Below are 26,089 nucleotides of genomic sequence, written 5' to 3' on the forward strand. Positions count from 1 at the left end.
GGGTGTGTTGTCAATTGTGATGATGGGATCGTGGGATCAATGATGCTGGTGGTATGGTGCCGTCTGGTTATAAAACTGAAGCATGTTGAGGCATAGGCAGAACCATCCACGATAAGTTGAATGTCCTTAAGCATGTGTGCCATGAGGGCACAGTCATCAGCAAACAGGAGCTCTCTTAATAGCTGTTCAGTTACCTTGGTGCAAGCCCTGAGTTTTAGATCGAATAGACCCCCATCCAATCTGGATGTGTACACCTCTGTCAAAGTCCTGGAATGCGAACAAGAACATGGCTGAAAAGACCACAGCACAGAGGACTGCAGCCATTACGCATCTTTGTTCAGTGCTACTGGTGACAGGGAAGGCTTCTGATGAGTCACCACGGACCATCACCCTGGCCATCATGTCATCGTGAAATGAGCAGATGACCACAATCATCTTCTCTGGGCAACCAAATTTATGAAGAAGTTTCCGTAGGCTCTTATGATTCACCATGTTGAAGGCTTTGATCAGGTCAACCACCACCATGTACAGGTCCTTGTTCTGTTCACAAACCTTCTCTTGTATTTGTCAGGCTGCAAAAATCATGTCCATGATGCCACAGCCAGCACAAAAGCCACACTGTGACTCTGGACACAATGCGTCCACTGGGTGAGAGACAAACCTGTTGAAAACAACCCATGCAAGGAGCTTCCCTACTATAGAAAGCAGTGAGATTCCCTGATAGTTGTCACAGCTAGATATGCTTCTCTTCCTTTTAGTATAGATGGACTATAAAAGCATCCTTGTACTCCTGGGGCATATAGTCTTGAAAAGGCTGATGTGTTTCCTGACCAGGTGGGCACCTCCACATTTGTACACTTCAGGCGGAATGCCGATGGGGTCTTGAAACTTGCCCATGGATAGTTGCTTGATGGCCTTAGTAACCTTGCCTAAAGAAGGGTCCACAGACAGCTCCTCCAGAACAACACACTGTGGGAGTGAGTCAATGGCTTCGTCAGACATAGTAGATTGACAGTTCAGGAGACTAGTAAAGCGCTCTGCCCAGTGATAGAGAAAATTGCTTTTGTCTGTGAACATCCAGTTACCATCTGCTGTGAGGACAGGGGCTGTACCCACTGGATTTGGGGTCATACACAACATGGAGACGTTCGTAGAAGGCCTTCACGTCATGTTTGTTAACCGCTTCCTGCAGAGCTGCAGCCTTTTGCTCCCATCAGTCATTCATTAGCCTTAATCGGGTTTGAAGTGCATGTCTGGCCTGATGGTACCTGGTCTCCTTCATTTCTGATTTCTTGTCCAAGATGTAGGACTGGAGTGTGATGTGCATTGTCTCCAGTAGCCAGTCTATCTCAGGATCATTCTCATCGAACCAGTTGTGGTGTTTCCACCTTACAAAGCCAAGAACCTTGGATGCCACATTATATGTGACATCTCTGAGCTTCTGCCAGGTTGCCTCAATATCTGTGGAGTTCTCTGGGACCTCAGCTAATGCAGTCTCCAGTATCTGTTTCAACTTGGATTGTTTGCTAGGGTCTTTCATGGCAGCCACACTGATCTTTTTCACTGGTTTGAGGCATCTTCTGGGATGCTTTGGTGAGAAGTGTAGCAATATGATGCTTCTCACAAGTCAGTAGTCTGACCAGCATTCAGCATCTCTCAAAGAGCAGGTGATGTACACATCTTTAATGTCTTTAGACTGTACTATTACATAGTCCAGCATGTGCCACTGTTTTGACCTAGGATGCATCCATGTTGTCTTATATTTATTGGCCTGTTGGAAGACAGTGTTGGTAATAGTGAGATTGAACTTGGTACACTTGGGGAGAAGCAGTTGGCCATTGGAGTTTGACCTTCCAAAGCTGTGATGACCTAGCACCTTCTTCCATGTATCTGAGTCAGCTCCAACAGGAGCACTAAACTCTCCAAGGACAATAAGTTTGTCCTGATGTGGCACCCCTCTGATGATCCTGCTAAGATCTTCATAAAACACCTCCTTGATCTCGGTGTACGAGTCATTGTCAGTGCACAGTCACTGATAATGGTGGCGTACTGGTTTCTATGTGGAGCACTATAAGTCAGTCATTGACTCTCTTGGGGAGCGAGTCAAGCTTGCGAGCAATGTTGGACCATATGGCGAACCCTACCTCTGACTGTCTTGGAGGGCAGTGATGTCTATGTTATACCTCTTCAGTGTTTTGGCAATAAGGGCTGTCCTACATTCCAGTCTTTGCTCATTGTCAAGAAGAGTTCTGACATTCCATGAACCAAATTGTCAGTCTGAATCTGTGTTTTATTTTGACCACTGAGTTGAATGACCAGCCAGGAGTAGTAGACTGACAGGTACAGAAAGGGCAGGCTGTGTTTAGGATTCATTTTCAGTTCCCTTTCCCCAGATTGGGGAGAGGAGCGCTGTGCCTAAAAAAGGCCAGCTCTATCAGCTAAGGTGGATAAGAACTCATTATCTACCCTGATCTATGGAGAATGACCATCACCCTAAGGCCACCTGTGTGAAGAGTTGTAAATAAGGACTGCCAGCAGCATCCTCTGCCTGTCCCTGTCACCACTGGACTTTGGTAAATTTATTGGGTTAAATTAGAATGAGTTGAATGAATTGGGTGTGCACACATCTATAGTCTGTGTAAAATATCCTTGTAATACTATTGCCCTGTCATCACTCACTACTCCCCCATTTATTTCACCCACCTGTTACATCTTGTCTTAGTAAAAGATTACCAGTTTTTTGGGGCAAGGACTGCTTCTGTATAGTGTCTAGAACAATTGGGCCCTGACCTGGTTGGGGCCTCAAGGTGCTACATGCACCTTGAGGTGCTGATACAACAGGTGAATGACATATCTCATGGTCACTTATTCCATTAAATGTGGGTGCGCGTGTATTTATTACATACACACACATACTGTGGAGAAGTCCGTGGTTTGATGAATAGAGAAAGGCACAAAGTTGGGAGAGGGAGAAGCAAACAAATAGGGTATTGAGGCTGGCACTCTTGGTAAAGCAGAGTGGATGGGGCAATGAGAAATAAGAGAAGATTGAGACATAGGCAAGGGCAGAGTCTGCAGGGTCTTGAATGACACACAAGAAGTTTGAATTTGATATAGTGAACAAGGCACATCCACTGGAAACATTCAGAGAAGGGGATGATGTGGTCCATTTGACAGGCATGGAAGATAATTTTAGCTGCAGGATTTTGGACAGACTGGAGTATGACAGATATGGGTTTCAGGAAGACTTAAGTGGAAGACAATTTAGTAATCAAGGCAAAAGGCTATCGGGGTGGGGACAAGCAGTCTAGCTGCTGAGACAGGAAAGGTGGTAGGGTTTTTAATATGTTGAGGAAAAATTGGGAAGATTTGATCATATCTAGGAAGTGACAAGAAAAGATGAGGGAGAAATTGATTACCCAAGATTCTGGCCAAAAAAAGGGGGGGGTTGGGTTAAGTCCTTGGTGAACCACTGGGTCCACAGACGTTGACCGTCTCAAAAGTGGAAATTGTGATTTCTGAGACTGGAGGATGTTGTGCCTCACAGAATGTGTTGACATATCTAGCATGCCAGTCAAAGACCAGGTTGCACGCAATGCCTTACCACAAGAAGTATATCTGTTGTCCTTTTAGCCTTCTCCAGTTTTTCAAACCCTAATCACTTCTCAGAGAAATACCTTCTTGTGTAGGCGTAACTGGGAACTTGTAGCTAAGGAAAGCACTGGACGTGGACAGAGAGAGTTCAGCCCTCACGTTGTTCATGGTGGGAGGCAGAAAGTGATTGGTGCACTCATGAGACACTCAGCAAGGACACCTGAACTGGCACCCAAAAATCTTCCACATCATCAATTGATAATACTTGTTAAAGTGCAATGCAAGTGAAAATCCTTTAAAAGTTGTCGACGGAGCTTGTTCATTTGCAGAAATTGTTTTTTCTGAAGGTTATATTTTTTATTTTAAATCCTGTGTTGTTAATGATGTTAATATTCAAATTAAAAAGAAAAGTTTAAAATAATAGGATTGTTCTAGATTATTGCTTAATTTTCTGTGTAGTTATAAGGTCTTGTTTTCAGAAGTGATGCGCAACTACAATTCACACTGAAGTCAGTGGGATCTGGGGGTGTTTAGCTTCTCTGAGAATTAGTCCCTGAATGCTCTGGGACTAACACCATACAGTGGGAACAATCAGAGAAAGCAAACACTAAGTTCCAATGTCTGGAAAAGATCACCATATATACACTTTTCTGAACAGAAATTTCAGACATAATAAATATTTAACTTACCATTTTCTACATGTGCAAGTCTGTGCATGAGAGGTAGCCACACAAGGCACTGAGGGGGTGGATCAACCATCAGTGTGTCTAAAAACATATTTAGCGTTATCTTTTTCTGTAAAAGAAACAAAAACATGGCTCACTTTCAAAAGAGAACTTAATTCTTGGTAATTACCTCCATCCTATGGTTTCTTTAGTATTAATTTACTGAATACCAACAGTGTATTACATATCGTAAAGGACAGATACATTCACTCTCCCTCCCTAAGGACTTTTCAATCTTAATTAGACAGTACATCACAAACAAGATAGTACATACTACATTCATAAATAATCAATAAATACATAATACATAGGTAAATTCAAAGGGGGTGAGTATGTAGTCAGTACTTTGCGAGTTACAGCTGAAAGGGTTTGCAAAGAAGTGCTTTAAAAGGGGGATTCAAATGCAAAGAGGGAAGATTGTTTAGTGAACTAAGGGAGGAAGTTCCAAGCACATGGTACAATACTGAAAAAAATACAAAGACAAGGAAAGGAGGACTCAAAAGGAGTATTTAGGCATTAGCCATATGGCAAACAAGGGAAAGAGAAGAAATGAGAACAGAAACAGTACAGAATTGTACTAAAATTTGAAAAAGTGGGCAAGGAAACTGATTTTAAATTAAGAGATTTAGGAAAGGAAGTGAGTGAAATTAATTTTCAAGCAGAGAACAGTCTCTCTGGACCTAGACCCATGCTTTTCATGATCTCAGACAAATTGGCAAGGAAAGAAGGAAGAATGATTGATATAAAATTGATAACAATGCATACCAATGAGATTTGTCAGGAAGAAAAGCTAAGGAAACTATGGCTACAAGGAAAAAGTATTTAACTAGATAACTTCTTAAATAGTCTTCTTCCACTTTCAGAGGAGGAAACAAGACCTGTGCAAGGCCAGCCACACCCTCTACTTTTCGGGAAGCCAAATCCCTTGCTCTGGCACGTGATCTGTGGGATAAAAACCACTGTTCAGACAGCCTGTCTCTTCTTGCCTCCCTATACATTGGTGGTACATCAAAGGGCCACCATGACAGGGATTAAAGAAGATGGTGGCAGCTCTGCTTACAGCAATGGAGCAAAAAAGGCAAAGCCTTGTTTTCTAGGAGGAGGAAAATTGTCCACAATTCTCCCGAGCAGCAACCACCCAATGACTGAAGCACTCTTTTGGAGAAGCATGCTATGTCCAATTCACCTATATCTTTTTGGAGTTGGGAGAGGAAGAAGATGTATGTGTTTGCCATCTCTCCCTGATGAGTACAAAATCATAGACATAAAGGGCTGGAAGAGACATTGAGAGGCCATCTATTCCAGTCCCCTATGCTAAGGCAGGATGAAGTATGCCTACATCATCCCCGACAGGTGTTTGTCCACCTGTTCTTATAAACTTCGAATGACAGGGATTCCACAACCTCCCTTGGAAGCCTTTTCCAGTACTTAACAACTCTTATAGTTAGAAAGTTTTTCCTTAATATCTAACCTAAACCTCCCTTACTGCAGATTAAGCCCATTATTTCTTGTAACTACCTTCACTGGATATGAGGACAATAGATCACCATCCTTTTTGCAACACCTCTTAACATACCTAAAGACTTATCAGGTCCTTAACTCGGTTTTCTCTTCGCAAGACAATATACTCATTTTTTTTAGCCTTTCCTCACAGGTAAGTATTCTAAATCTTTTATCATTTTTGTTGGTCACCTCTGGACTCGCTCCAATTTGTCCACATCTTTCTTAAAGAGTGGCACACAGAACTGGACACAGTATTCCAGCTAAGATGTCGCCAGTGCTGAGGAGAGTGGGACAATTACCTCTCCTGTCTTACATAAGACACTCCTGTTAATGCCCCCAAGAACATTAGCCTTTTTCACAACTGCACCACATTGTTAACTCCTATTCAATTCATGATCCATTATAACCCCCAAATCCTTTTCAATAGTATTACTACCTCGTCAATTATTCTACATTTTGTAGTTGGGCATTTGATTTTTCCTTCCTAAGTATAGTACTTTGCATGTCTCTTTATTGAATTTCATCTTGTTGATTTCAGACCAATTCTCCAATTTGTCAAGATTGTTTTGAGTTCTAATCCTGTCCTTCAAAGTGCATGCATCCCGCCTCAGTTTGGTGTCATCCACAAATTTCACAAGCATATTCTCCAGTCCATTATCTAACTCATTAATGAAAATATTGAATAGTACCTAATCCGGGACAGAACCCTGCAGGACCCCACTAGATATATCCTGTCAGGTTGACAGTAAACCATTGATAACTGTTCTTTGATTGTGGCCTTTCAATCAGTCTCAGGGAGCTAGAGGGTAGTCACAATTACCTGTACCGATCACCATTAATGCACGACTTTAGGAGTGCTTGATCCTGCTCCTTTCAGTTGCTATAGGATGCTCTATGCCTAATCATCTTACCCTGCAGCTGAAGATCTTCTCTTCAACAGCCAGGCTGCCTGCTGCTGCCGTGAGGGAATCCCAAGAGAACTCATTCTCAATCATCACAGCAGGAACAGTCACATTCTTCTTAGGAGAGAAGGTGTGCCTGGAGACCCCTAATCTCCCTCGAAAAGTGTAAAAGTCCCTATTAGACTATTACTGATAATGCACAATGAACCTCTTTTTTCATACAATATGAGAGGCAGAGATACATCAATGCCTTAAAGAAACTAACTTCTCAGTGAGGCCAAGAAAAATTCTTAAATATACTGAAACAGACCTTCTGGTGTATAAGAGTGTCAAGCTGTCTGGAGTGGTTCAAGAGCGTGAGTGCCAACCTCAGGCAGACTGTGACGAAGCAGGGCACAAACCCCAAATTGGTTGTGAGTTCTATATTTAGATTTCACCAAGCAAGTATAAAGTGTGAACTCCTCAAGCGCTGTAACAGCCTTAACATGGAGTTCCAGACAGTCCTCTTGGGTACTCTAGTGTATCTTGCCATTCAGGTAAGCCTGCCTTTGTGATAATATCACCGTAATATTCAGGTTATTCCCAGTCCCAAAGAACCAGTCACTTATCCCAGGTCAATTGCACCTTAGATCTCACCAGACACTTGTAGCCAATCCTATTAAAAAAGATTTATTAACTAAGAAATAAGTTATTTACAATATTAAAGCACGTAAACATACAAACACAAATGAATTACAGTCTTAAGTTTCAAAGAGTAATAGAAGCTTCTACAATATAGAGCTTGCTTATGTCCTTCAGGGCTAACCCAGGACAAGCACTGGGGATCTTTTGCTTATGCTTAGTAATCCTTGACCCTCAGAGTCCAAGCATCATAAACATACAGTTTTTTCCTTGTTAGGGATTTTTATTCACTTCCCACAAAGATCAAGCTGATTGGATGAGTCCAAATGGATGTCTCCTCTTCATGGGTGTGGGGCGAGCCTTTTGTGTTTTGGAATCTTTTGTCCTTTGGTGTTCCACAATGATTTGTCTGGTGACTATGGGCCTTTTTTTGTTGTGCAGGAGGTAACACCTCCTGTGGCAAAACTAGTATTTCAGATGTGGTAATGCTTCTCTCCTGACTAGTGGTTTACTGTTCCAGAGCAAAAACAACGAGGAGTCCAGTGGCACCTTAAAAAGACCAACAGATTTATTTGGGCATAAGCTTTCGTGGGTAAAAAACCCACTTCTTCAGTTATAGAGCAAAAACTCAAATATTACCTTATAACATGGGACACAGATATTAAAAGTGAGATTAATGCATGCAGCAACTTAAAAGCATTTCATAAAGTATAAACACTAAACATACTCTTATAAATCTAATACCTATTTTAACAATACTAACACACAGGTGAGTCAGACTTGTTTCCAGTTATGTATTGGTCAGTGTGCATTTGAGACCTAGGGGCCTTGCATGAGCTGGCACCTGGTCTGCCAGCATCATAAGGAGTTCACATCTATTACCTCTGGTTTGATCACTTACCATACATAATGTGTGAGTGTGTGTGTAGAACTATTACAGTCACCAAGAACCATCATACCAACAATGCTGAATGGCACTTGGAGAAAACAGAGGTCTTGATGAGGGGCAGAGATAGCCTAGAAGGACCTTCTGGGGCCGAAATGTTGACCGCCGGATCCTCCGACTCCTCCACCTCCTTGGCCTGCAGACCCATGTTGCGCGCCACCCTGCGAAGAAGGTCCTGGTGGGCGTGGCTGTCTATGGGGGGCAGTCCGGAGACAGAGGTGCCCGCAACAGCCTCGTCTGGGGAGGACGACGAGGAGGCTAATGAGGGAACAGGGTCCTCCTGTCCCTCCTGCTCGTCAGAAACCTCCCGTCCTGTCTTGCTGGCTGGACCAGGTAGACCAGAGTCCTGCTCAGGAACCAGAGTTGGAGTTGGTTCCGTGGGGGGGCGGGGCCTTTAGACTGGGCGCCCTGCGCCTGGTGGTATGCCCAAAGGGTCCAAAATGGCCACTGCACTGGTCCCTGCCACTGCACAGGCCACGGCCTGGCCCCCACCTCAGAGTGTCCACAGCCTGACCGGTGCTGGCCCCACTCTGAGTATCTAGATCCTGTCTCTGAGTCCAAAGACCGGGATCGGGACCGCAAAGGCCAGGGCAGTGCCAAGCAGAGCTGATCCTGCTAGCAGCGCCACTCTGGTGTCGACACGTTGGAGAGCTGTGCAACAAGGCTAGAGAGTGGTGCCGTGATCTGGAGCTGTGCGGGGTCGCTGAGCAGCGCCAGGACCGGTGCCGGGAGCGGGACCTGCTGCGCGATGGGGATCGACGCATGGATCAGCATCGCGACCAGGAGCACTGGCACAACCTGGAGCAGTGCCACGAGTCTGACCAGTGCCGCAATTGCAAGCGGCGCCGGGATTCCGAGTGGTGCCAGGATTCTATCAGCGGTGCTGAGGGCCGGACCATCACCAGTTTGCCTCAAGACGGTGCCACTCGATGCGGTACAGTTGTCCGGGGTGGATGGCAGTTCCACTTCCTCGATGACCTGGTCTGGGAAGTCCAATGGCACTGGACTCGACGGTCCCCCTTGCGGGGCCGAAGTCAACTGTGCTGTCTCCGCAGACTTTGGCGCTGGGTGCTCCTCATGAGGACTCGCCCCACTGGCTGGCTCCAGAGGGGTGGACCTCTGGGACGGAGAGCTGCTCCTCCCTTGCTTCCAGTGCTGCTTCTGCACCGGGGAGTGGGAGCGGTGCCGGGTCGATCCTGCTGGTTTCGGCACCGGGGAGCAGCGGTGCCGCAGGTCTCTGCCAGTGTCCTTCCGCGGTGCCGCTTCCACCACTGTCGCCGGGGCGCTATGCACCGATGAACTTGCCGCACCGGTGGGGGCTGAGGTCTAAGTGCTGCCTCCATAAAGAGCTGCTTGAAGTGAAAGTCTCGCTCCTTTTTGGTTCTGGGGCAAAACCCCTTACAAATCCTGCACTGATTGGCTTGGTGAGCCTCTCCCAGACACTTCAGACAAGTGTCGCGGGGATCGCCCGTTGCCATGGGCTTGCTGCAGGACTTGCAGGGCTTGAACCCCTGGGACTTGGGCATGTAAGCCCTCCCAAGGAAACGTGATCGGGACAGAAGGTAACCCCCTCCGCCCAACTGCTAACTACTAATACTAACTAACAACTAAAAACTAATACTTATAGAGAACAAACGAAGCTAGGGAAACGTGGTAGAACTTGCTGAGCAAGACGCCACAGTTCCAACAACCGTCACTGGTGGTAAGAAGGAACTGAGGAGGCAGCAGATCGGCAGGGTCATATATTGAGCGCCATGAAGGCGCCACTCCAGGGGGCTCCACAGCTAACCCAACGAGTGCTGCTAGGCATGAGGCGCGTGCACACCTAATTGGAATCGATATGAGCAATCACCTGAAGAAGAACAAGAAATTTACATTTCATCACAAAGACGGTTCAAACCTCACGTTCACAAGAGACTGTTTGTCACCATGACTCATCAAAGGTGTTTCTAGCACAGTAAATTGAATTACAAAGAGGGGAGGAAAAACATTTGACCTCACTCTCCTCTCACTTTTTAGGCTCTATACCCCTTTCCAAATAATGTAATCTACCGCATACCCCCATCTGAGATAGGGTCTTAATATACCTATGAAAACACGAAAAAAAAGGTCTGTGAGGGCTAACATGATGCGTTGTCCGCCATTACAGGATTTTTCTCGCATACCCCCTGATGAGAGCTTGCATACCCCCCTAGGGGTACGTGTACCCCAGTTTGAAAACCACTGAGTGAGGCATTTACCTGAGTTTTATCTTTTTATTTCCTTGGTAACTAATTCTGACTTTATGCCTCATTACTTGTAGTCACTTAAAATTTATCTTTCTGTAGTTAATAAACTTGTTTTATTGTTTTACTTAATCAGTGTGTTTGGATTAAAATGTCTGGGAGATTCCATTTTGGATAACAAAGATGGTGCATATCATTTTCCACTAATGAAATGACAGGCTTTATACAAGCTTGTTTTGTCCAGTAGTGTGCTGGGCAGTACAAGATGCACATTTCTTGGGGGGAAGTCTGGGTCTAGAGAATCTGCTGCTGTTCTTCTGCAGTGTAATTTATAAGTGGCTAGCTAGTAGCACTCAATACTGTGTAGCTGGGAGCAAGTTGCATGTTGGAGGCTGTATGTTAACTGGCCAGGAGTGGCTGTTCATCAGTAAAGCAGTGTAAAAAGCATCCCAGAAAAGAGAAATGAAGAGAGACAGCTATTCAGCAGTTCACATTGTCACAATACCACGATCCAATGGCTGGAAGTTGAAGCGAGACAAATAAGGCATAAATTTGTAATGGCGAGTCTAATTGACCATTGGAACAGTTAACCAAGGAGAAGAGACTGTGGAACTGATGCCACAGTAATGTCTTTCTGGGTTAGGAATTGCTGTGGTGCCGGTGATAGTGGTGCCGAATGTGGTATTATGATAGACAGATGTCCGTTTGACTTGTGCATCGACCTCATCAGTGCCAGAGGTGGCTGCATGATCGGTGTTGTCTCGGTTACCGGTGCTGTTGTGGTAGGTGCCATGAAGGAGACATGGCTGGATCTATGTCTCGACTCCTTGGCTTTTGGCTCCGTGGCACAGCTAATGCCAGAGGTGCCGGGAGAATCGGACTCTCGGGGCTGTCGGCACCGATGGTAGAGATTTGCAGGGGACCACTTCTTTTTGTGCAACTCCCTGTGTGGAGAATTCGAGGCTCTCTTCCTCTTCTCAAGAGAGGATGGAGCCGTGCTCTTTGCTGGTTCAGACCGTGTGGGTGACCACTTGGTGGAGGACTTTTGGTCATCCTTGTCAGATCCTGGCTGGAGTGACTTCTCCATAAAGATCATCTTAAGGAGGAAATCCCAGTCATGATGGGTTCTTGCCTTCAAATTGTTGCAGTGAGTGCACTTAGATGGTATGTGTGCTTCACAAAGGCAACTCATGAACAGAGAATGTCTGTCGGACCTTGGTATCACCTCGCAGCAGGAGCCGCATCTCTTAAAACCAGGAGAGCCTGGCATGAATATTGAAAGTTCATGTACCTGCAGGAGACAAAACTAAAATATTTTTTTTTTAAATTACTAACAACTATCTAATTAACTATACTAAACTGGAGGAGAATATATCTAACAAGTATTTCTATCTATTTAACTATAGGAAGAGGAGATGTCACACTGTTCTGAGCTATGTCTTCAGCTGAGGACGGTTGAGAAGGAACTGAGGAGTTCGGGCCATGAGCGTGCTGACCGAGACTCCAATGACCACGAGACAGCTGCTACGCACATGCAGCCCAACCAGGTACTGTTATCGAAAATCTCCAATCAACGGCGCCGGAACACACCATCAACTGAACTGAAGTGGAGCACCCACAGGGACAGCACTCGAAGAAGAATCAATATCTCTAGCTAGTAATGATTTCCCTATAAAGGAAAGCCAAGTCCTCTGTTGGCCAGGTATGCCAGGTGACTGAGAATCCAAGTCTACAGTTGATACAGATTCCTCAGCACCAGGAAACCTCACTCCTTGGTAGATGAGGCTTCCCTGAGTCCTGCCTTTAAGAGGGGGACAAGAACCCAGTTAGCCAGGCCCAGACATCACCAGTGGAGAAAAGGCACAGTACTTTCATAGTATTTACTCCAAAAGGGTCAAATGAGGTATCTAAGGAAGCTTACATCATATTGATCCTCATAATCATTGCATGACTTATGTGTGGGTAATATTTAAGAAATTGTATGTATGTGTTCATATATAAATCAGGCATTGCAAAGCCAAACCAAAGGAGGCCCCATTTACATGTGAAAGTTAACAGGAAAAACAGGTCGACAGGGAAGACATGAAACAAACGGAAGTATGAGGTGACATCATGGAGCTAGCATTCCAGGAAAGAAAACACAGGGCGTCAACCTCACTCTGGGGACAAAAACAACAGACTTTGGGGTATAAGAGAAAGGCAAAAGGACGCCTGTTTTATCCTGCACTTGCTCAGGTAACCAGGCAGTGTGGTTATACCCATGAAAACAGATCTCAACCAACCTTGGTTGAAATGCTGCAAGAAAGGGCTTACATGAGAAATTGGTTTAGCTGAGATTAGCATAGAATCAGAGGACTGAAAGGGACCTTGAGAGGTCATCTAGTCCAGTCCCCTGCACTCCTGGCAGGACTAAGTATTATCTAGACCAGGGGTCAGCAACCTTTGGCACCTGGCTCATCAGGGTAAAATGCTGGCAGGCCAGGCCGGTTTGTTTATCTGGAGCGTCCACAGGCACAGAGCCCCACAGCTCCCACTGGCTACAGTTTGCAGTTCCCGACCAATGGGAGCTGTGGGAAGCGGCGTGGGCCAACGGACATGCTAGCCACTGCTTCCCGCAGCTCCCACTGGCCGGGAACAGCGAACCGCAGCCAGTGGGAGCTGCAGGGCTCCATGCCTGCGGATGCTCCAGATAAACAAACCGACCCGGCCCACCAGTGGCTTTACCCTTACGGGCCAGGTGCCAAAGATTGCCGACCCCTGATCTAGACCATTCCTGACAGGTGTTTGTCTAACCAATGATGGAGATTCCACAACCTCCCTAGGCAATTTATTCCAGTGCTTAACCACTCTGACAGTTAGGAACATTTTCCTAATGTCCAACCTAAACCTCCCTTGCTGCAATTTAAGCCCATTGCTTCTTGTCCTATCCTCAGAGGTTAAGAAAAACAATTTTTCTCCCTTCTCCTTGTAACAACCTTTTACATACTTGAAAACTGTTATGTCCCCGATCAGTCTTCTCTTCTCCAGACTAAACAAACCCAGTTTTTTCAATCTTCCCTCGTAGGTCATGTTTTCTAGACCTTTAATCATTTTTGTTTCTCTTCTCTGGACTCGCTCAGATTTGTCCACATCTTTCCTGAAATGTGACGCCCAGAACTGGACACAATACTCCAGTTGAGGCCTAATCAGCGCAGAGCAGAGTGGAAGAATTACTCCTCGTGTCTTGCTTACAACACTCCTGCTAATACATCCTAGAAAGATGTTCGCTTTTTTTGCAACAGTGTTACACTGTTCACTCATATTTAGCATGTGGTCCACTATGACCCCCAGATCCCGTTCTGCAGTACTCCTTCCTAGGCAGTCATTTCCCATTTGGTATGTGTGCAACTGATTTGAATTTCATCCTATTTACTTCAGACCATTTCTCCAGTTTGTCCAGATCATTTTGAATTTTAATCCTATCCTCCAAAGCACTTGCAACCCCTCCCAGCTTGGTATCATCCACAAACTTCATAAGTGTACTCTCTATGCCTTTATCTAAATCACTGATGAAGATATTGAATAGAACCGGACCCAAAACTGATCCCTGCGGGACCCCACTCGTTATGTCCTTCCAGCATGACTGTGAACCACTGATAACTACTCTCTGGGAATGGTTTTCCAACCAGTTTTGCACCCACCCTGTAGTAGCTCCATCTAGGTTGCATTTCCCTAGTTTATTTATGAGAAGGTCATGGAAGACAGTATCAAAACCTTTACTAAAGTCAAGATATACCACATATACCACTTCCCCCCCATCCACAAGTTGTGTTACCCTGTCAAAGAAAGTTATCAGGTTGGTTTGACACGATTTGTTCTTGACAAATCCATGCTGACTGCTACTTATCACATTATCTTCTAGGTATTTGCAAATTGGTTCCTTAATTATTTACTCCATTATCTTTGGGTACAGAAGTTAAGCTGACTGGTCTGTAATTCCCTGGGTTGTCCTTATTTCCCTTTTTATAGATGGGCACTACATTTGTCGTTTTCCAGTCTTCTGGAATCGCTCCCGTCTTCCATGACTTTTCAAAGATGATAGCTAATGGCTCAGATATCTCCTCAGTGAGCTCCTTGAGTATTCTAGGATGCATTTCATCAGGCCCTGGTGACTTGAAGACATCTACTTTATCGAAGTAATATTTAACTTGTTATTTCCCTATTTTAGCCTCTTCTGATCGTATCTTATTTTCACTGGTATTCACTATGTTAGACATCCAATCACTGCCAACCTTCTTGGTGAAAACCGAAACAAAGAAGTCATAAAGCACCTCTGCCATTTCCACATTTTCTGTTACTGTTTCTCCCCCTTCATTGAGTAATGGTCCTACCCCATCCTTGGTCTTCCTCTTGCTTCTAATGTATTTGTAGAATGTTTTCTTGTTACCCTTTATGTCTCTAGCTAGTTTGATCTAGTTTTGTGCCTTGGCCTTTCTAATTTTGTCCCTACATACTTGTGTTATTTGTTTATATTCATCCTTTATAATCTGATCTAGTTTCCACTTTTTGTAGAACTCTTTTTTGATTTTTAGATCATTGAAGATCTCCTCGTTAAGCCAGGGTGGTCTCTTGCCATACTTCCTATCTTTCCTACGCATGTTAAAGTTAAGTGTGTTATACTTTTGTTATATATGTTACCTGTTATTCTTATTACCTGTGCTCACTATCTTTTAGTGTTTCCCTTAGTTAATAAACTTACATTTGATTTTACTATAGATTACAGTTCTGTGTTGTTATATTGGAGCTGATACTTAGTTGAATCAAACAAGGGGTGGGTGTGTGCGCGCGCGTGGGTGTGTACCCTATTCCCTTGGGAGTAGTGAACCTGGTAATTACTGTGAATGTCCAGCGACAGGGACTGGATGCTACAGGGAATGCTTTGGAGTGGCTTGGAGTTGAGATGCGCCTATTTTTAACCTGCAAGGCAAAGTGGGGGCTGATAGAGCCTTAGGCCTGGTCTACACTACGAGTTTAGGTCGACTTTAGCAGCATTAAATCGAATTAAGCCTGGACACGTCCACACGACGAAGCCCTTTCTTTCGACTTAAAGGGCCCTTTAAACCGGTTTCTTTACTCCACCTCCGACGAGGGGATTAGCGATAAAATCGGCCTTAGCGGGTTGGAATTGGGGTAGTGTGGACGGAATTCGACGTTATTGGCCTCCGGGAGCTATCCCACAGTGCTTCATTGTGACCGCTCTGGACAGCACTCTCAACTCAGATGCACTGACCAGGTAGACAGGAAAAGCCCCGCGAACGTTTGAATTTCATTTCCTGTTTGCTCAGCGTGGAGAGCACAGGTGACCACGCAGAGCTCAACAGCACAGGTAACCGTGATGGAGTCCCAGGATCGCAAAAGAGCTCCATCATGGACCAAACGGGAGGTACGGGATCTGCTCGCCATATGGGGAGATGAATCAGTGCTAGCTGAACTCCGTAGCAGTAAACGAAATGGCAAAATATTAGAAAAGGTCTCCAAGGCCATGAAGGACAGAGGCCATAACAGGGACGCACAGCAGTGCCGCGTGAAAATTAAGGAGCTACGGCAAGCCTACCACAAAGCCAGAGAAGCAAACGGAAGGTCCGGGGCAGAGCCGCAAACATGCCGCTTCTACGCGGAGCTGCATGCCATTCTAGGGGGTGCAGCCACCACTACCCCAACCGTGTGCTATGACTCCCTCACTGGAGAAACACATAGGGAAGCGGGTTCGGCGGACGAGGAAGATGAGGATGGAGATAATGTAGATAGCTCACAGCAGCAAGGAAGCAGAGAAACCGGTTTCCCCAACAGCCAGGATATGTTTATCACCCTGGACCTGGAACCAGTAACCCCCGAACTCACCCAAGGCGTGCTTCCAGACCCTGAGGGCACACAGGGGACCTCTGGTGAGTGTACCTTTGTAAATATTACACATGGTTTAAAAGCAAGCGTGTTTAATGATTAATCATTAATTTGCCCTGGCAATCGCGGCCAGTACAGCTACTGGAAAAGTCTGTTAACGTGTATGGGGATGGAGCGGAAATCCTCCAGGGACATCTCCAGAAAGCTCTCCTTCATGTACTCCCAAAGCCTTTACAAAAGGTTTCTGGGGAGGGCTGCCTTATCCCGTCCGCCATGGTAGGACACTTTACCACGCCAGGCCAGTAGCACGTAGTCTGGAATCATTGCATAACAAAGCATGGCAGCGTATGGTCCCGGTGTTTGCTGGCATGCAGACAACATCCATTCCTTATCGCTCTTTGTTATCCTCAGGAGAGTGATATCATTCACGGTCACCTGGTTGAAATGGGGCGATTTTATTAAGGGGACATTTTATTCAGAGGTGCCCCTTCCTGCTCTGCTGAACAGAAATGTTCCCCGCTGTTAGCCACGCGGTGGGGGGGAGGGGTGAAGTGATCATCCCCGAGAATTGGGTGTGGGGGGGGGAGGGGGGTTAGTTGGGTTTGTGCTGCATGTTAACCCGGAAACCGCAGCCCCTCCTTTTACATTGCAAACCCATTTTAAATGGCCAACCCAATGGGTGCTTGATATGGGAAATGAGGGTGCTGCTGTTTGAAACCATTCCCACATGTTAAGAAGGTTAAAAAAGCCAAAAGACCGTGGCTTACCATGGCTGCCTGCAAGCCGAAATCTGTTGCCTGGCACTGTGTGAGTGATCTCTCACACCAAACCGGCAGGCCCTCAATATAAGAGGAAAAATGCGACCTTGTAACGAAAGCACATGTGCTGTGTAATGTGAACAGCAAAATTTAACATGAAAGAGTGTACCCATTGTTCTCTAAAATGTGTCTTTTTTAACCACCTCTCCCTTCTCCTCCACCAGCTGCAAATGTTTCTCCTTCACAGAGGCTAGTGAAGATTAGAAGGAGAAAACGGCGGACGCGAGATGATATGTTCACGGAGCTCCAGATGTCCTCCCATGCTGACAGAGCACAGCAGAATGCGTGGAGGCAGTCAATGTCAGACTACAGAAAAGCACAGTATGAACGAGAGGAGAGGTGGCGGGCTGAATCGTGGGATGAACAGAGCAAGTGGCGGGCTGAAGAGGATAGGTGGCGTCAGCTTGCAGACAGAAGGCAAGAGTCGATGCTCCGGCTGCTGGAGCATCAAACTGATATGCTCCAGCGTATGGTTGAGCTGCAGGAAAGGCAGCAGGAGCAGAGACCGCCGCTACAGCCCCTGTGTAACCAACAGCCCTCCTCCCCAAGTTCCATAGTCTCCTCACCCAGACGCCCAAGAACACGGTGGGGGGGCCTCCGGCCACCCAGCCACTCCACCCCAGATGATTGCCCGAGCATCAGAAGGCTGGCCTTCAATAAGAGTTAAAGTTTAAAACTGCAGTGTGTCCTTTTCCTTCCCTCCTCCCCCACCCATCCCAGGCTACCTTGGCAATTATCCCCCTAGCTGTGTGATGAATTAATAAAGAATGCATGAATGTGAAGTAACAATGACTTTATTGCCTCTGCAAGCGGTGCTCGAAGGGGGAAGAGGAGGGTGGGGTGGTTGGTTTACAGGGAAGTAGAGTGAACCGGGTGGGGGGGGCGGAGGGTTCATCAAGGAGAAACAAACAGAAGTTTCACACCATGGCCTGGCCAGTCACAAAACTCGTTTTCAAAGCTTCTCTGATGCGCACCGCGCCCTGCTGTGCTCTTCTAACCGCCCTGGTGTCTGGCTGCGCGTAATCAGCGGCCAGGCGATTTGCCTCAACCTCCCACCCCGCCATAAATGTCTCCCCCTTACTCTCACAGATATTGTGGAGAGCACAGCAAGCAGCAATAACAATGGGGATATTCTTTTCGCTGAGGTCCAAGCGAGTCAGTAAGCTGCGCCAGCGCGCTTTTAAACGTCCAAATGCACATTCCACCACCATTCGGCACTTGCTCAGCCTGTAGTTGAACAGGTCCTGACTCCTGTCCAGGCTGCCTGTGTACGGCTTCATGAGCCATGGCATTAAGGGATAGGCTGGGTCCCCAAGGATCACGATAGGCATTTCAACATCCCCAATGGTTATTTTCTGGTCCTGGAAGAAAGTCCCTACCTCCAGCTTTCGAAACAGACCAGAGTGCCTGAAGACGCGAACATCATGTACCTTTCCCGGCCATCCCACGTTGATGTTGGTGAAACGTCCCTTGTGATCCATCAGGGCTTGCAGCAGCATTGAAAAGTACCCCTTGCGGTTTATGTACTCGGTGGCTTGGTGCTCCGGTGACAAGATAGGGATATGGGTTCCGTCTATCGCCCCACCACAGTTTGGGAATCCCATTGCAGCAAAGCCATCCACTATGGCCTGCACGTTTCCCAGAGTCACTACCCTTGATATCACCAGGTCTTTCATTGCCCTGGCAACTTGGATCACAGCAGCCCCCACAGTAGATTTGCCCACTCCAAATTGGTTCCCGACTGACCGGTAGCTGTCTGGCGTTGCAAGCTTCCACAGGGCTATCGCCACTCGCTTCTCAACTGTGAGGGCTGCTCTCATCCTGGTATTCTGGTGCTTCAGGGCAGGGGAAAGCAAGTCACAAACTTCCATGAAAGTGCCCTTACGCATGCGAAAGTTTCGCAGCCACTGGGAATCGTCCCACACCTGCAGCACGATGCGGTCCCACCAGTCTGTGCTTGTTTCCCGGGCCCAGAATCGGCGTTCCACGGCATGAACCTGCCCCAGTAACACCATGATTTCCACATTGCTGGGGCCTGTGTCTTGTGAGAGGTCTATGTCCATGTCAATTTCCTCATCACTCTCGTCGCCGCGCTGCAATCGCCTCCTCGGCTGGTCCTGGTTTTGCTTTGGCATGTCCTGGCTCTGCATATACTCCAGGACAATGCGTGTGGTGTTCATAGTGCTCATAATTGCCGCAGTGATCTGAGCGGGCTCCATGATCCCAGTGCTAGCTATGGCGTCTGGTCTGAAAAAAGGCGCGAAACTAGTATCTGACGGACGGAGGGAGGGAGGGGCGAGTGACGACATGGCGTACAGGTATAGGGAATTAAAATCAACAAAGGTGGCTGTGCATCAGGGAGAAACACAAACAACTGTCACACAGAATGGCCCCCCAAAGATTGAACTCAAAACCCTGGGTTTAGCAGGCCGTTGATTTCACGGAGGGAGGGGGAAGCAAATGAATACAGAACAAATCTATTTTTTACATCTTAAGCTGGCAGACGACGGTGCAGCATGACTGATAGCCCTCGGCATCTTCTGGGTGCTTGGCAGAAAATACTGGGCGCTTGGCAGAAAATAGCATACTACGATTGATAGCCATCATCATCGTCAAGACTGTTCGCTAGGACTGAGCATGTCTGCCCAGGTGCCCATGATTGACAGCCACTGCAATACGATGACGATGGATACCAACCGTAATATACCATCTTCTACCAAAAGGCAAGGGGCTGCTGCTGTGTAGCAATGCAGCCCCACGTCTGCCAGCACCCAGATCGCCCTCAGCCTCTTCTGGGTGCTTAGCAGAAAATACTGGGCGCTTGGCAGAAAATGGCATACTACGACTGATAGCCATCATCGTCATTGTGAAGGCAGCAGAATATGACTGGGGGGATAGGGGACTGGGGGACATACGGAGTTCCAGCCACTGCTGTACGACGACGACGGTTACCAGTCGTAATACACCATCTACTGCCAAAAGGCAAAAGGCAAGGGCTGGTGCAATGCAGCCCTACGGCTGCCAGCACCCAGATCGCCGATGAAGGCTACCAGTCATGCTGCACCGTCTACCGCCAAAAGGCAGTTAGCTGCTGCTGCTGTGTAACAATGCAGTACCACGTCTGCCGGCACCCAGATGACATATGGTGACGGTGAGCTGAGCTGAGCGGGCTCCATGCTTGCCGTGGTATGTTGTCTGCACAGGTAACCCAGGTAAAAAGGCGCGAATCTATTGTCTGCCGTTGCTCTGACGGAGGGGGAGGGGCCTGACGACATGTACCCAGAACCCCCCGCGACACTGTTTTGCATCATTCAGGCATTGGGATCTCAACCCAGAATTCCAATGGGCGGCGGAGACTGCGGGAACTGTGGGATAGCTACCCATAGTGCAATGCTCCGGAAGTCGACGCTAGCCTCGGTACTGTGGACGCGGTCCGCCGACTAGAGCACTTAGAGCATTTTATGTGGGGACACACAATCGGCTGTATACAACCGATTTCTATAAAACCGGCTTCTATAAATTCGACCTAATTTCGTAGTGTAGACATACCCTTGGGGAGTGTGCTTGAGTGGCTGAAGGGCTGACAGGAGCAGGGACTTGACATCCAGCTACCATAAGAAACTCCCTCACGCTGGTGGCAGGGGAGTAAGTAGTGACTCGCAAACCCCCTAAAAGTGTCACACTCTGATCAAACTATGCATAAGCCTTCTTTCTGAAGTAGTGAATTTAATCTGGTACTAGAATTGTGCCAAATCCCCTTTTTGCCTGAGTAAAGACTGTGCCCATTTTCTTTTATTAAATGGCAAAAAACTTAGTTAATGCAGAATTAAGGTTGCCCAGTGGTAGCTCTTGTTCTTCCAGAATGTCAATTTCAGCGAAACTCAATTTTGTGAAAACCAGGAAATACGGAGTTAAGGTACACAGCTATGTAACCTTACCTCTGCCTCCCTGGAGCTGGCAATAGCCACTGGGATTTATCTGCATACACTCCATCTGCCTTCACTGTGTTAGGTGTAGCTTTATTGAATGGTGGAGGAATAAGCAGAACTGTGATTATCATCTGTGGGGAGGTCTGTAGCCTAGGAGTCAAGGGATGAGCTCTCCCTGACCCTCTGTGTGTGTGTGTGATCAAATGAAAGAACTGCATGTGTGCCTTGGGAGATCCAGTATGCCTCATTTCTTCACTGTGTTGTATAGGCTGTGTCATTGACAAGGCACAGGGGTTTTCCTGCCCGGGGGATTGTCAGCAGTTAGGTGGGAGATGAGTGTGGGTTATGAGTTTAAGGAAGGCTAAGTGAAAGTAGAGTGTTTGATGGTACTGTGTGCAGAAAGGTGAAGGGTTCGTAATAAGGTTGAAGGAGTTGTAAAATGTAGTAGATGCACTACTCTTACTGTGGAGTAAGCTAAGTGTGAGAGTTTAAGGAGCTCTTGTTCAATACAGGGCAAAAGCAGAGAGAGTATGCACGGTTATGGGCACCACTCAAAAAGGGCATAGTTAGGTTGCGTGGGTGTGTACCTTAATTCTGTTTTTCCTGGTTTTCACAGGTTTCAGTTTTGCTGAAATTGAGATTTTGGAAAGGCACAAGCTATATCCAGGCCACCTTAAATCTGCATTAACAAAGTTGTTGCCATTTAATTTCCTAATGTTTCTAGCAGAAAAAAAAAAGTTGGTGGTAGACATTAGGGGTCATTGAGGCAGTTGTAATTAGCATGTACACCTCTATCCCGATATAACGCGACCCGATATAACACGAATTTGGATATAACGCAGTAAAGCAGCGCTCCAGGGGGGCGGGGCTGCGCACTCCGGCGGATCAAAGCAACTTCTATATAATGCGGTTTCACCTATAACGCGGTAAGATTTTTTGGCTCCCGAGGACAGCGTTATATCGGAGTAGAGGTGTATGTGTGTAGTTCAGATGCTCCTGTGAATGGGTATTTGATAACTAGTTTTTACATAGCACTTTTCATCAGTAGATCTCAAGAAGGGAAATATCATTATTCTCCCTTACAGATAGGGAAACTGAAGCACAGAGAGATGAAGTGACTTGGCCAAAGTGACCCAGCACTCCAGTGGCAGAGCTGAGAATAGAGCCCAGGTTTTCTGAGTCCGAGTCTACTGTTCGCTCCACTAAGCCACTCCATTGCTATGTGATTTCAAAGTGCTCTCCTGCCCCCTGAACTCTTTTTTGCAGTGGGAAGAGGATAATGGTTGTGCCTTGAAATGTCTGCAGTGTTTAGTTGCTAACAGAGTTGGTGAGAGAAATCTCAGACATAGTCTGTGTCCCCAAAACTTGACAATTTTATTACAAGGGCGGTTACAGTAATTTAAAGCATTCAAAAGAAGACTGGTGTTCTCTCGCCTCACCCCGTCTCCCAACTATTCCCTACAACATATAGCCCCCGCCCACCACCACCACCACCACCACCTCACCCTCCCCTTCCCATCCCATTAAGCCATTATCATTTTAGAAGCATGGTGTGAAACAAAAAAATAAAAACACTGGTAGATGCTAAATTTTCATAAGCTTCCCCCCCACCCAACCCATGGGTCTGTATCTCAGAAACTTCTTGCTCAAATAACCCCAAATTTGGCTCACTAATCCTAACTCCCACTCCCATTAAGCACAGCAAATTTCAAGACAATCTGAGTACCCATACAGATATTTGAATTTAGAAAAATCATCCTTTAAACAGAAATATTTTCTCGATCTTAATTGTAGAAGAGTTGGTCTTCCTCTGTAATACAGCATGAAATTAATCATCAGCAACTGCTTTGCCATATCCAGATCCCCAACAATCCTGAAAGCATAGCAGGCTCTGAGAGGTGTGAAGCGGCCCATTCATCTCAGTGTGATTGTCTCAACTGAATGAGAACACCCCATGGAGATAAATACAGCCTAAAACAATAGGTCTGACACAGAGGTTCTCAAACTATGGGGGTATGCCTCCCTATGGAGCAGGGCCGGCTCTAGGTTTTTTGCCGCCCCAAGAAAAAAGAAAAAAAAAACCTCTGGGTGTGCAACTGCCGAAGCAAAAAAAAAAAAAAAAAAAAAAGGTGCCCCTGAAATTGTGCCGCCCCAAGCACGTGCTTGGTTTGCTGGTGCTATGGAGATGCCAGTTGCCTGTCTTTTGGCCAGGGGTATAGTGCTGCTGGAGCAGTCTGGACCATTGCTCTGGCACCTGCACTCTGACTCTTCAGAAATAAAAATCTGCACAAACTTGCACTCCAGCCCCTCTCCCATCAAGGTTTGCACGTGACTGATGCCTGCTGCACTAGATACCCTGTGCCCCTGCTGTCTGAAACGCTGTACTGTAGTCCAGCCCCTCTATTGAGAAAGGAACTGAGGGCTGTTCACCCAACACGGCCCTATATACCCTTGCTATGAGGGGCACAAGGATAGATAGGGTGCATGCACAAACTGAATGGGCAGGGCTACTGAAAGTCTCCGATCAAAGGCACATGAGCACCTGAAGTGGAGCACCTATAGGACCAATACTCGAAGGTGAACCCATTGTTCAAATGGCCCCAATTTTGGATCAGTAACCAAACCCCACTCCCCCAAGACAGGCATCAAATTTCAAAGCAATCCAAGTAACCATGATGATTTTAGAGCATTTACTGCTAAGCTTTAAACAGAAATCTGATTTCAACCTTAACCACAGTGGAGCTAGCACTCTGCTATCATTTAACTCAGACCCTCTTAAAAAATTTTGGTGTACACGACACACAAACTGAGGAAGAGTGTACATACAAACCGTAACAGAAGTCGTCACTGGATTTTAGAAGGCGGCACTATTTCAACATGCAATATACAATCACATTTTGTTAACTCTTACTTGTTGTGGGAAACATGTCCGTATGGAATGTTCTGTGTATCCAAAAGAAGGCCCTTCAAATACAGCTGTTGGAAGTTTTAAAACTTCTCTCAAAAACTGATCAAACTTTGTAAATATCATCAATCCATTGGAATCTGACATTTGGGAGAAAATATCTATAAGAAGAACAAAATAAAGTAAAACCTTAGAGTAAATATAAGTTTACTGAAAAATGTATTATGCTTTCCACCACAAAAGTTTTTTTTTAGTTATGCAATCTATTTCTACTTGTTTACCATGAACATCAATTTTATATTACTTCTTTCCAAGTTACAATATAAAACTGAACATGAATGCACTTCATTTATTATATATCCTCCAGGTTCTCTCCCCACATTCCTATACAATATATTTTTCCAATGTACTAAAAATCTCAAAGCCTAATATGTTGAAGGCAAGACAGGTCAATTTGGGATGTGTGGAGTGTAGTAGAAAGAGAGAGCCTGAAACATGGGCCTGGGGAAAGGCCTGAGGCCTGAACCAAAGTCAGCAAAACTTATGTTATGAGCAACAATCAGGCCCTGTCAAAAGCAGATGCTTGCCTGCAAGTCAGTGTGCAGTACATGAACTCGGCAACAGTATTGCTAGCATTGCTAAAACACACTGAATCTGTAAAAAGAACAGGAGTACTTGTGGCACCTTAGAGACTAACAAATTTATTAGAGCATAAGCTTTCGTGGGCTACAACCCACTTCTTCGGATGCATATAGAGTGGAACATATATTGAGGAGATATATATACACACATACAGAGAGCATGAACAGGTGGGAGTTGTCTTACCAACTCTGAGAGGCCAATTAAGTAAGAGAAAAAAAACTTTTGAAGTGAAATTATTGAAATCATGGTGGAATTCCTCAAGGACTTCTTTTCCATGGGATCATCTGGACCCATGGAAAAGAAGCCCTTGAGGAATTCCACCATGATTTCAATAATTTCCATCCCACCATCAACCTCAGCCTAGATCAATCCACACAAGCGGTCCATTTCCTGGACACTACTGTGCTAATAAGCGATGGTCACATAAATACCACCCTATACCGGAAACCTACTGACCGCTACACTTACCTACATGCCTCCAGCTTCCATCCAGGACACACCACACGATCCATTGTCTACAGCCAAGCTCTAAGATATAACCGCATTTGCTCCAATCCCTCAGATAGAGACAAGCACCTACAAGATCTCTATCAAGCATTCTTAAAACTACAATACCCACCTGCTGAAGTGAAAAAACAGATTGACAGAGCCAGACGAGTACCCAGAAGTCACCTCCTACAAGACAGGGCCAACAAAGAAAATAACAGAACACCACTAGCTGTCACCTTCAGCCCCCAACTAAAACCTCTCCAGCGCATCATCAGAGATCTACAACCTATCCTGAAAGATGATCCTTTACTCTCACAGATCTTGGGAGACAGACCTGTCCTCGCTTACAGACAACCCCCCAACCTAAAGCAAATACTCACCAGCAACCACACATCACTGAACAAAAACACTGACCCAGGAACCTATCCTTGTAACAAAGCCCGATGCCAACTCTGTCCACATATCTATTCAAGTGACATCATCATAGGGCCTAATCACATCAGCCATACCATCAGGGGCTCGTTCACCTGCACATCTACCAATGTGATATATGCCATCATGTGCCAGCAATGCCCCTCTGCCATGTACATTGGCCAAACCGGACAGTCTCTACGCAAAAGAATTAATGGACACAAATCTGACATCAGGAATCATAATACTCAAAAACCAGTGGGAGAACACTTTAACCTGTCTGGCCATTCTATGACAGACCTGCGGGTGGCTATCTTAAAACAGAAAAACTTCAAAAACAGACTCCAACGAGAGACTGCTGAGCTGGAATTGATATGCAAACTAGACACAATCAACTCAGGATTAAATAAAGATTGGGAATGGCTGAGCCATTACAAACATTGAATCTATCTCCCCTTGTAAGTATTTTCACACTTGCTTCTTATCAAACTGTCTGTAC

The 26,089-nt window shown here is 46.0% G+C and overlaps 1 protein-coding gene across 1 annotated transcript in view; it reads right to left on the reverse strand.

The window, feature by feature from the left end:
* DTNB (dystrobrevin beta) overlaps positions 1-26,089 on the reverse strand; it is a 346,393-nt gene that overhangs the window by 221,726 nt on the left and 98,578 nt on the right. Inside the window, exons 6-7 of the mRNA XM_065400623.1 lie at positions 24,055-24,209; positions 4,284-4,389 (exon numbers count right to left, since the gene is read on the reverse strand). Coding sequence (XP_065256695.1) covers positions 4,284-4,389; positions 24,055-24,209 — 261 coding nt within the window. The remainder of the gene's footprint in view (positions 1-4,283; positions 4,390-24,054; positions 24,210-26,089) is intronic.

The sequence above is a fragment of the Emys orbicularis genome, chromosome 3 (assembly GCF_028017835.1).
Source record: "Emys orbicularis isolate rEmyOrb1 chromosome 3, rEmyOrb1.hap1, whole genome shotgun sequence".
NCBI classification, from domain to species: Eukaryota; Metazoa; Chordata; order Testudines; family Emydidae; genus Emys; species Emys orbicularis.